The sequence below is a fragment of the Carassius gibelio genome, chromosome A25 (assembly GCF_023724105.1).
Source record: "Carassius gibelio isolate Cgi1373 ecotype wild population from Czech Republic chromosome A25, carGib1.2-hapl.c, whole genome shotgun sequence".
Taxonomy (NCBI): Eukaryota; Metazoa; Chordata; class Actinopteri; order Cypriniformes; family Cyprinidae; genus Carassius; species Carassius gibelio.
The window spans coordinates 8,543,364-8,555,386 of record NC_068395.1 but is presented as its reverse complement, the minus strand read 5'-3'; the positions used below and the strand labels follow the sequence as shown (position 1 = coordinate 8,555,386).

The 12,023-nt window shown below is 35.3% G+C and overlaps 3 protein-coding genes across 5 annotated transcripts; all 3 read left to right on the top strand.

Moving 5' to 3' along the window:
• Positions 1 to 235: 235 nt before the first annotated feature.
• LOC127947372 (G2 and S phase-expressed protein 1) lies at positions 236 to 5,388 on the top strand. Of its 3 annotated transcripts, none has more exons than XM_052544456.1 (12): positions 236 to 395; positions 662 to 716; positions 961 to 1,018; positions 1,325 to 1,961; positions 2,042 to 2,203; positions 2,342 to 2,483; positions 2,688 to 3,086; positions 3,625 to 3,694; positions 3,769 to 3,981; positions 4,115 to 4,400; positions 4,486 to 4,602; positions 5,053 to 5,388. In XM_052544456.1, the coding sequence occupies exons 2-12, from the start codon at positions 695 to 697 to the stop codon at positions 5,146 to 5,148; spliced, it is 2,202 nt and encodes a 733-aa protein (XP_052400416.1). In that variant the 5' UTR covers positions 236 to 395; positions 662 to 694; the 3' UTR covers positions 5,149 to 5,388. The 3 variants fall into 3 exon arrangements, with proteins under 3 accessions (XP_052400416.1, XP_052400418.1, XP_052400419.1); XM_052544458.1 differs by having other exon boundaries at positions 237 to 395; positions 659 to 716; XM_052544459.1 differs by lacking the exon at positions 236 to 395 and adding an exon at positions 426 to 508.
• Positions 5,389 to 5,501: 113 nt separating this feature from the next.
• On the top strand, positions 5,502 to 9,118 carry LOC127946678 (actin-related protein 6). The gene is made up of 11 exons (XM_052543390.1): positions 5,502 to 5,713; positions 5,885 to 6,002; positions 6,093 to 6,161; positions 6,231 to 6,354; positions 6,425 to 6,560; positions 6,645 to 6,701; positions 6,794 to 6,892; positions 7,420 to 7,498; positions 7,655 to 7,826; positions 8,650 to 8,788; positions 8,872 to 9,118. Exons 1-11 carry the CDS (start codon positions 5,646 to 5,648, stop codon positions 8,999 to 9,001), a joined length of 1,191 nt encoding a protein of 396 aa, XP_052399350.1. The 5' UTR covers positions 5,502 to 5,645; the 3' UTR covers positions 9,002 to 9,118.
• A 127-nt stretch (positions 9,119 to 9,245) lies between these two features.
• Positions 9,246 to 11,889, top strand: LOC127946679 (synaptonemal complex protein 3-like). Its single transcript, XM_052543391.1, has 8 exons — positions 9,246 to 10,020; positions 10,285 to 10,363; positions 10,448 to 10,482; positions 10,617 to 10,734; positions 10,830 to 10,929; positions 11,132 to 11,230; positions 11,322 to 11,426; positions 11,660 to 11,889. Exons 1-8 carry the CDS (start codon positions 9,891 to 9,893, stop codon positions 11,711 to 11,713), a joined length of 720 nt encoding a protein of 239 aa, XP_052399351.1. The 5' UTR covers positions 9,246 to 9,890; the 3' UTR covers positions 11,714 to 11,889.
• Positions 11,890 to 12,023: the final 134 nt, after the last annotated feature.

Below are 12,023 nucleotides of genomic sequence, written 5' to 3'. Positions count from 1 at the left end.
TATTTTAATGTTAATATTTAAATATACATGAACCACTGATTTTTTTAAGCATTATATGTTAGAGGCTTGTCCAGTAATATTTGAAATGTCACTAAATTAATAAAAAAATAATATCATAAACATAGTCATATACATTATCAATTCAATTGTTATTCATTTTAACATATTAATGCTCTTTTGGTTTTATTTTTTTCTGCGCAACGTCAACACGACGATTGCAGCGTCCCGGAAACTTGCTTCACCAATCCTGTCGCAGCAATCGTGTCACGTGACCTTCGAAATCAGCCTGACCACGAAATTTGAAATGTGGAAACAGATCGCTAGTGTGTGTTATTAATGTGAACAGTCTACACTACGATTTATAAATAGAACCTGAGAGCTCTGTCTAACGAACAGTGAGTATTTTGGTCGTTTTAATGTTAGATGTTTATAACCTGTTTTACGATCAAAGAAGTATATGATCCTTGAGTAAAGCGTATGAATACATGAGCTCCACGACTTGTATTATGTAAGTTAGCGTACATTTGTTGGTTTTTAGGCTAAAAATGCTCTTTTGTTTTAGTTTCGTTAGTTTTATTTCGAGTGTTTTAAACTTTCTGATATCTCAAACGTGTGGTAATCAAAAAAGGGAAACACATTAACTGTAAACTGATGTTAGCAGGACTTTGGCCTCCATTTGTTTTCCTGGCTGAAGATGGCATCTCTCACTCACAGTGGTAATTATCTTTTTGTCTAATCACAAAATCTCTAAACTACCCTTACAAAAATTACTACAGTGGCACCATGGTACAGTGATACTAGCAGTGGGTTATACCATGGTTAACCATCGTAAAAACACTAATCATGATCCAACATCACCAACAACAGTGTTTTTAATTGTGTAAAAGTGTACTGTAACAACACAGAAAATGATTTCTTTGTATTTATTAGTTAATATTTATTTAAGTTTTTTACTTCTAGATTTTTTTTCACTGGCTGAGGAGAAATTTGACTTTGATGTTTCATTGTCACCTGAAAGGTTTGTATATGTTCAAGGCAGTGTTGTTATTGTTGATTAAACCTTTTAAAATCATTTTTGTTGATTGATAAAAGATTAAATCAAATCAAATCAAATATAAATATGTATGAAACACTAAACTTAAAACCCGAAAGTTAAACTGTACATTAAAGTTAAAAATTATTAATAAAAAAAATGTTAAAATAAATGCTATTAAATTATTATATTATTAACTAATTTAATTTGGTTAAATGGTTTGATTTGGAATTACATGAGAGTGAGTAAATTATGAAATAAATTATGAAATGTTGCAATGTTCTTTCATAGTTCCAAAGGAGATTATGATGTTGAGGATGAGGTTTTCATGGGTCCAATCAGTCATAAAGAGAACTGCATTTCCCATGGAGTGGAGATTCATGTGAAGGACAGTGTAAGCAGCGGCCCATCTCTGGGAGATGAGCCCAGCTGGAGTCCGCTCACAGGAGAGAAGTTTGATGAAATCTGCAAAGAAGCTCAGCTGCTCGCCAGCCACCTCGAGCAAACTGTCACCGATTCTGTAGCGGAGAGCAGCGTCGTTTCCTCAAGCCAAGCCGAGGAGACCGAGACATTTGAGGAGGACACCACATCCAAACTGAACATGTTTAGCAAGCCAGCTGATGTTCTGAGTCCCATCAAAAGAGAAACCTTTCTTGTGCAGGACAGCCCAATGAAGCAACTTCCACCTGCCATTCAGAAGCGTATGCTGAAGTCTATCGGGACGGCTGGGTTTTGCAAACCACGTCTTAGTACATCAAGTCCAGTCAGACCTGCTGTGACACAGCCTAAGATGGCAACTAGAGGAAAAACCCTTGTGGCTAGCAGTGGGGTGTTCCCCAGCAAACCCACGGCACAAAGGAACTCACGACTTTCCTCCAGCACCAAACTGCCACCGGCTACTAAAACTAGGCTTCCTCCTCCCAGCAAAGTATGAGCACTTCCCTCTATTTATTTAGATTGTTAGTGTTTAACATGAAGATTTACTTTGGGTGTATCAATGTTTTTCAGAGTAATTTTGGGCTAAAGCGCAGTCCGAGCAATAGAAACACAAGTAGAGCTGGTTCTTCTGAAGACCTACTCTCCGATAACACCAGCGTTGCTTCTGATGTCAGTGATTCATCCTTTAACAGTAGTTTGCCAGGAAGAAGCAGCATTCCGACCCGGAACAAGGTAAAAGGAGCTGCCACTGACTGTTGTACCTTATTTCCTTCATAATTTTTTTTGCCATCTTTAAAAAGGATGTATGACATGTATGATGAAACAGATAAGCTTTTTTAATGTATTTAAACATTTTTCTATATAATTTAGACAGAACTGCGAGCTCCAGCTGCTCTTAAAGCTCCTTCCCTTCAGAACTCAAGAGTTGTAGACAGGAGAAGAAACACTTCATCTTCTTCCTCATCTGTGTCCAGCATCAATTCTAGTCTAACTATCTCTCCAGGAAGTAAAGGTGACCCTTCGTACCTTGTTCATTAGATAACACTTAATATTGGCTGTTATTAATTGTTTACAAGACCAAAAGCTTGTATTGGTAAATGGTGTTGATTTTGATTTAATTTTAACTTTAAGTGCCAATGATGTACCTGAAAGATTGTTGGGTATTTACTGCCATCTGCTGTTTAAGTTAACACACCTCAACTCCTCCTCTCACCAGCCAAACTCACTTCCTCCCTGAACTCCAGCACTAACAGCATCGGTGCTCATTCACACAGCAGCATGAGCAGGTTGCCAAGTTCAAGCCGCAAATCCTCTGTTGTTACCAGAAACCCAGAGCCCCCCGTCAGCAGACGGACCTCCATCTCTACACAGGGGAGGAGGGCGTCTGAACTCCTTTCCAGACCTGTTAGAGCTACACCCATTAAAAAATCAGACCCATTACCACTTCCTCAGCTTCAGACCCCAGCAAAAAATACAGGTGAACGGACCGCCTCTACATCCAGCATCTCTGCATCTGCTTCGAAGATGGGAAGTGCTCTTAGAGGAAACCCCAAACTCAAGGTCCCAGTGGTGCCAACACCCATAAACTACCTGAAAGGAGTTCGCAAATCAGAGGGTGAGAAGAAATATAGTCATGTTAATTAATAGAAATGGCTAGGATGAATCTCACTAAACCTGTTAAAAATTATACATGTTTAGAATATGGGAAAAGAAGCCTAAGATATTTTGATTTTTTTTTTTCATCATGGTATACATTTTGTATATTTCTAAAAATATATAATTAATACTTAATATTATATTTACATATAGCACAATATTTTGTTTTGATATTTCTATATTTAGCTTAATTTATGTAACATTAAATAATATAATTAAATATTATATCATGGTAGAGTTTGTTGCAATGCCTTATATTTACTCTTATTTAAATGACTATTACAGTAATGCAAAAAAATAAAATAAAAATAAAACAAAATTCTTTTGAAAATCTGAAAGGTCCTCCAAAGAGGAAAACATTTTTAAAAGCTGAATATACTGCTCAAAATTCTTTTATTTTGATTTTGGGATGAAATGTGACTTGAATGTGTTTTTGGGAGATTTAACCAGGACATTACTGTGTTATTAAGCCATACTAATTTCTGTTGATTTTATAGTTTCCTCCTCGCCCGATGTCCCTCGTTTCATGAAGCCAAAGAGATTATTGTCTGCTTGCAGTGTGGAGAGGTAATATTGTAATATATTCTCATAAGTTTTCATTTCTTTTGAAGGATTCTCTTAACTTTGACACATCTTTGCAGTACTGCTGATCATCTAGTGGGTCCTCCAGTGGGCCTCCTGACGCCCTCAGCTATGGGCAGTAAACTGCGGAGACCCTCGGCTCTTCCCACTCCAGTCAACCGCCGGATCTCGGGCATCCCTGCACTCACACCCAAGAGTGTGACACGTCTGAGTAAACCTTCCCAGGTCACAGAGCACTCATTGACCTCCACCCAAACAGCCACTCATTCAAGGTGCTCATTTTGCCCCTAAAGCTAATTGTTTTAATTTTTAAGGAACTTAATAGTGCAACAAATTATCTCCATTATTCTACAGCTTATCAGTCTCTTTATATGTAAGAATCTAAGTCGAACTTTATTTGTACAGCCCTGAAGACTTGAAAGAAAGTGAGAACCAGGAAGATAAGCAAATATCAGTGTCCAGTGAGGAGACCTGCCCTCCAGCTAACCTCCCGCCTTGCTCCCTGGTGTTTAATATGGAGGACGAGCCTGAGGAACATCCTCCCTGTGAGCCAGCAGTTGTGGAGAATCACTCAGAGCCACCTTCGTGTGATCCAGAGCCTCTTGAAATCGACATCAAACCCCCAACTCTTCCAAGTACTTTGGACACCCAAAAACACCTGCAGAACACAGAGAAAAAGGAAGTTAAAGAGGTGAAATAAACTCTATTTGGAGTGATTTTTAAATTACCTGTGTAAGAAGAAAATGTCAACAGATCTGAAAATGTTATAATTGTAGGTTTTGCTTGTGGACGCACCTGCACCAGCACTACAGCTGACAGAAAAGATGCTGATTGATCTCTCCAATACCCCAGACCTGATCAAAACCTCCTCTGGAAAGCCCTGGGGAGGACAGGTGAGACAAAATATATAGATAAACACTACCGTTCAAAAGTTTGGGGTCTGAAAGATTTTAATGTGTTTAAAAAAAGCCTTTTATGCTCACCAAGGCTGCATTATTTGATCAAAAATCAGCAAAAACAAAATAATATTCTAAATTATTATTGCAATTTAAAATGTTTTCAGCTTTTATTTATTTTTTTAAGTAAAAATGATAAATTCAATTTTTTCAGGACCCTTATATGAATAGGAAGTTTAAAAAACCGCATTTATTTGAAAGAATTGGTTACTTAGAACATTAGAAATGTCACTTTTAATCAGTTTAATGTGTCTTTGGTGGATAAAGATAGTAATATCTTGTGGGGGGGGTTTTATGTACTGTAATGTACATACTCCTATTTCTTCATTCAAGTACTCATACTGTTTATTTCAATTGGTTTGTAATTATTGTCTTCTTTTCCTGTAGTTAATTGACCTGAGTTCACCTCTTATAAAGTGGAGTCCAGAGGAGAAGAAGGAAAACGCTGAGAATGCAGGTCCACTGATCGACTTGTCTTTTTAGAAGACCTGCAAACTTTACTGTGAACTGTACCAAGAAAAAATAATTAACTGGAGCGTTTCATACTGTTGAAATCACTTTAAAGAGGGAGCATGGATGCTGCTGTGCTTTATTAGCCTTTGTGCTTTTATTTGTGTTGTCTGTCCTTCATGATTGTAATTATGGTGATTTGCAATATTTTAAAAATGAAAGTTGTTGTATTTCTCCCAAAACGTACAAATAAATGTTAAATTTACAACATCAGCCATTATTTTATTTATTTTTTTATTGGTAATATTTCAATAAATATATCACGCACAAACCTCATCCTATACAGTAGGGGTCGCTATAGATTTACTTTTTTTTTTTTTAGACTTGGCATCTGAAGTATAGAAGAAGACGCCCTTAGAGCGGCATGATCGTTTAGCAAATTCGAGTTTTACTCAGACCACTCAATAAAAATGCACTTTGCTTGATAATTTACCTCAATATATTGGTACATCTCAACTTGGTATGTAAAAATGTCAACGCTTGTCTTGGACAATGGTGCGTGCTTCGCTAAAATCGGGTACAGTCATGAGAAAGTCAGGTAACGTACCATTCTTTTTATTAAATATTCCCTTATGGTCGTTATATTTAGCTAAATGCTATATATATATATATATATATATATATATATATATATATATATATATATATATATATATATATATATATATATATATATATATATATATATATACACAATCTTCTTCTTTAGTGTTATCCCAAATTGTCAGTTCCGTTCGAAGACCTCCAGGCTGAAAACATTTACCGCGAATCAGCTGGATGAGATCAAAGACCCGTCTGGACTCTTCTTCATCCTCCCGTTTCAAAAGGTATGACCTCGATATGAATTACTATAAACTTCACTGCATGCTGCATAACGCGACTTGTGACTTACTTCATCTGTTTTGAATCTGTGTTAGGGGTATCTTGTAAACTGGGACGTGCAGCGCAAAGTTTGGGATCATCTGTTTGGAAAAGATATGTTTAAGGTATTTGAATGATTACAAACGCATAACTTTTTATGAATGTACAGTATGAGATATTCAGCCTGTTTGCAGGTGGACTTTGCGGATACCAACATTGTGATAACAGAACCGTACTTCAACTTCAGCTCAATTCAAGATACCATGAATGAGATTTTATTTGAAGAATATCAATTCCAGTCAGCACTCAGAATTAATGGTAAGTTGAGTGTACTAGGTTTCTATAAGTCTTTATTCTGTAAATCTGATGATGGTATTTCATTATACAGCTGGATCTTTGAGTGCTCATCGATACTTCCATGAGAACAACTCTGAGCTGTGTTGTATTGTGGTGGACAGTGGCTTCTCCTTCACACACATTGTTCCTTATTGCAGGGGAAGAAAGATGAAAGAGGGCATTTGCAGGTGAGTGCTAATTATCCTAATGTCATTTTATAACGTTCTAGAAGTGCTGTAGATTTTTTTTATAAATCTCTTTGCACTTCCTAGGATAAATGTTGGAGGAAAGCTGCTCTCCAACCATCTGAAGGAGATCATTTCATACAGGTAGGTTTTGCACCATTTAAGTAAGTGTATTCTTTGTCAGTTCTTCCTTACAGCAGACTTCAATTTGAGCTTGTGACAATTTTGTCTTAAAGGCAGCTGCATGTGATGGATGAGACGTATGTGATCAATCAGGTCAAGGAAGATGTGTGTTATGTGTCACAAAATTTCTACAAGGACATGGAGATTGCACAGTAAGTTTGCATCAGTTGGATTGTTGTGCATATACTGTACATATACACCCACAAGCACAGAAAGTAATACTTATATTCGGCAAGGATGCATGAAACCTTTAGAATTTTACAAAACATTTCTATTTCAAATAAATGCTGTTCTTTTGAACTTTCTGTTCATCAAAGCCTTCTGGGAAAAAAATGTGGTTTCATTTAAAATATTAAGCAGTACAAAAGCATTTAAGCATTGATATTAAGAAATGTTTCTTGAGCAGCATATCAGAATGATTTCTGAAGGATTGTGAGACACTGAAGACTGTAATAATGCTGCTGAAGATTCAGCTTTGCATCTTCATAATAAATTACAGTAAAAAAAAAAAAAAAAAAAAAAAAAAAATATATATATATATATATATATATATATATATATATATATATATATATATATATATATATATATATATATATATATATATATATATATATATATATATATATATATATTAATTAAAAAATATTTTGTATATTTCATTCTGGTGATTTCACAGATTGAAAGGTGAAGATAATACAGTTATGAGAGACTATGTGCTGCCGGATTTCAGTTCTATCAAAAAGGGATTTTGCAAGGTAAGCAATTTAGTGTATAACAGTTTGAAAATTCTGCTCCCTATTCTTGTGAGTCTCAGAATAAAGTCATGGTTCGAAAATGGCATACTATGAAAACTTTAAGCAGTTCTTGCTTTTAAACCTATCCAGCAATTGTTTATTCTTTATGTACTGTAGCCTAGAGAGGAGATGAATTTTACTGGCAAATATAAAACTGGGGAGCAGATCTTGCGGCTCACCAATGAGAGGTTTGCAGTGCCAGAGATGCTCTTTCACCCCTCTGACATTGGCATTCAGGAGATGGGCATACCTGAGGCTTTGGTCAACTCCATTAACAACATGCCAGAAGGTAGGTTGCATCTTATTAGAAGAATGTGTGGTTTAAGGTGAGACACTGCAGGCAAAAACACTGTTTTTTCAAACACCTGTCAATTTTGAGATTTTGGGCTTTTTGGTTTGTCATTAAGTGCTTTTTGAAACTAGTGGAAGGAAATCATCCAAAAGACACTGTTAAGTGTTTCTTTTATAGCACTTTATCTGTTTGTGTCAATAGAGTTCAATTACAATACATATTTTTAAAGGCCGTTTTCTCAAAATGAGTTTTTTCTTCAACACTGACCCATAAATCTCCACTTCAGTAGCACTTACACACACCAAACTTGACATTTTTATTCTTGTCTATATTCTGAAGGTTTTTACAGAGGGATTTGTTCATATATATTTTCCTTGATTATATACAACATTTTATTCCCCCCAAAATTGTGAAAATATATTGTTTTCTGGCTGTTCAAAGTATTTTCTGAATTATGGAGTGACAAAAAAAGATAACCAGAATTCCCTCTGTAAAAACATTTGACTCTAATATGTCAAAAAAATTAAACAAAATGTTTTAAACTGACTTCATCTAGTGTTCAGATTTCTGTACTAGACATTTATGCAAATTTAGCACATATTTCATTAAATAATGCCTCATTTGCATATTTAAACATAACATTTTTGAAAACTTGTAATACAAAAAATGTTTGCAATAATCAATGTAATCAATCAACTGGGTAAGTAAGGTGATAACTTTTAGTTTTTTTTTTTTTTTTTGCCCTATTCACCTGCAGTGTCTCGCCTTAAAATGTTAAAACATTAAAAGTACTCTAATATAAGGCTCTTTTTATTTCCAGAGATGCAACCCCACTTTTACAAGAACATTGTTCTTACCGGCGGCAACACCTTGTTCCCTGGATTCAGAGATCGGGTTTACAAAGAAGTCCGGGCATTGGCTCCTGTAGAATATCAAGTTTCTGTCGTTCTGCCACAGAAGTATGTTTTGAGGCTCCCGAAAGAATGATTGAAATTAATATTTTGTTAACTGTGTAGACTGAATATCTGTCTTTTCTTCCCAGTCCTATTTGTTACCCATGGGAAGGAGGAAAGTTATTGGCTGAAAACCCTGACTTTGAAGAGATGGTGGTCACGAGAGAAGATTATGAGGAAAATGGTCATTATGTCTGCGAGGAGAAGTTTGATATTTGATGCATATGAATTGTATCATGTCATTTTGTACAGAGAAATTGAACACTGCACGTTTTGTATGAAAACTAAGCTGTACATTGGCGTACTATATATTACACTCAGTATTCCTCAAGTCAACAGGCCTTTTTTTTAAATGTAATAATTTAGTTGTTAACTTTTTGTATATATATATTATATTGAAATTATGTGAACTGTAGAAATAAAAGGTTTTTTTTTTTTTTTTTTTTTTTTTACTGAATCTGATTAATTATATGATAAATATGTTTAAGTTAAATACTTGACTAGCCTATATTTTATATGGTAAAGTGCCTCTTTGATCATTGATATGAGGCCCGTGAGTTGCGCGCGGTAAATCATCCTTCAGCACTCACAATAAAAACGGCGGGAAACCGCTTCAAAAACGCGCGAGTTCGAACTCATCGAACATTCTTGTTGTTGGTTTCTCTTTATAAGTGGATTACAATATTTTATAATAATTTCTGTAAATACTTCCACCGTAAAAACATGCATTAGTTGAAAAAAATTGCATTATAGTTAGTTTTCTGGACTGTCGTGACTGGTTATAGAGAGATCACACACTAGTCAGGTAACGTTAAGTTACAGATGATTCTGTGGAGAATTTGTAAACGTAACGTTAGCTCATTTAAGAATAAAAATAGTTTTATGTAACATGGGATCTGGTTTAAATCTGTTTCAAATGCTGTTTTAATTCTTTAAAAATAAGCTAATAGAAATGATTGATAAGACATTTTTACGAAATTATCGTTTTTCATTCTTAAGTATTTAATTTGATTTACAAGCTGGAGTTTGTATTTTGTTGCTGCTAATATTTAAATAGACAATACCACAGCAATATGTAGTTACTTTTCAGACAGCGAGACTATTATGTATGGCAGCTTCCAGGAGAAAACAGAACAAGACCAAACAACACAATGAAAGCTCCACAGACCTTAAAACCTTCGACTTCGACACTCTGGAGGGAAAGAAAGGAAGTGGATCTGACGATGATACGAGAGATGGTGTGCCTGTGTGCTCTGACATACACTTTCCAAAAAGATAATTGTGGTACCATAGTAAAGTAATGGCAGTAGAGGTTTTACATTGATATTTACATGGTATGTCAAGGCAATTAGAAAGATGTGACTTGATAAACAACAATAAAAGTTAAAAGAAAAATTATTGAAATAAGTATGTAGCAATTTAATAATAATCTATGCGTATAACAAATGATGTAGCTGTGAAGCTTGTTTGTAGGCTATGTTGATCACATTTTGTTACATTAGAAACTCAGATCATTGACAAGCTGACCAAGAAAAGATCTGCAGATACATTTGATGATGATGACCTTAATGCAGGTGTGGGGTAAGTCCTGAGATATATACACCTGGGCAAAGTTATGAAGCCCTTTCTCTGAATTGAGAAATTGTTTGTTGTCTTTTATCCCAGGAATGAGGTTCAAACTATGCTGGAAAGATTTGGTGGTAAGTGAAGCTCCTATCTGATGCTTCAATTATGATAATATAATATTAGCCTGAATAAAGGTCCCTAAATATTTGCTAAATGAATATCGCTGGCTTTGAAATACTGTTTTAAATGTACCTGAATGCCCATTTAGCGGACATCAGCAAAGCCATGCAGACCAAACGGAAACGCCTGGAGGTTCTCACCAAAAACTCCCTAAAGGGCAGCACTCAGAAACTGGAGCAAATGTGGAAATCCCAGCAGAATCAGAGGTGAATGAACGCAGTGAATGGAAAAGGACACATTCTTCTATATTCACTCCTGCTTTAATGTTCAAAAATATAAATGTTTTGCATTTTTTTTGCAGGCAAAAGCTGACACAAGATTATTCTCAGGAAGTTCTCTCTGTGCTTCAGCAGTGGGAAACCGATGTTCAGAAATCTGAGGAGCAGGAGGAGAAACTGAATGTAAGTGCATAAAGGTAGCCAAGAAGTTGTAAAGTTGAAATGTCATTTTGGGGCACAGCATCACACTAAGGAAACGTTATGAGGCTTAAGGGTCTCGTGAAATATATAATGCAACTTTTGGGATATCTAACAGCCATTTAGAGATATTTGACGTAAGCGACTCACACTTTGCCTTTGAACTTCCTAATTTATGTTTTCACAGAATTTGTTTCGCCAGCAGCAGAAGCTCTTCCAACAGGCAAGGGCTGTGCAAAACCAGAAAATGAAAACCATCAAAGACCTGTTTGAGCAGTTTGTCAAGGTCACAGATGCCGTCATCACTTTAATGAACTGAAATTGAATCTTTTATCATCATTTGGCTGAACCGAGTGAGGTTTTTGATTTGTGTGCAGAACATGGATGAGATGGAGAAAAGCCATGAAGCCTTCCTGCAGGGCACCCAGATGGAGCTGAGAAAGGAGATGGCCCTGCTGCAGAAGAAGATAATGATGGACACAGTGAGTGCTTTAACAAAAAGATGTCACGCAGTTTAGACTCCGGGTAGTAGAAAGGTCTGCTTTAAATTGCCTTTCAGTGCAGGATTGGTAAACCCATTTATGAAAAACTGGTAGAATTTCTGTAAATAGTTCATAAAAACATTTTACACATTGTATATTCAGATAAATGCAATAATTTATGTAAGAATGGTTTCATGATAATTGGATGTTTTATTTTATTTTATTTTTTACAGCAACAGCAGGAGATGGCCACAGTTCGGAAGTCCCTCCAATCAATGCTGTTCTGAAACATCTTTCTGTTCTTTTGTCAACACTGTAGAAGAACCTCATGTTCTAAAAGGAAGGTTTTGTTTTTTTGAAAATGAATATTGTTTGTATATTTTTACATCACTTTATTCATTTTAATTCATAATTGTATTAATAATATCTTAATATTTATTTTCCTGTCAAGAGTAAAAATCTAATAAATACATTTTCTTTTTCTCTTTTTTGAGGCATGTTATTGAAACAGTTTGGACATAAAGCAATATAGAGAGAGTACATTTCTCTATATTGTCTAAAAGAAAAGACTGACTGTAAATTTGAATGTAATAATCT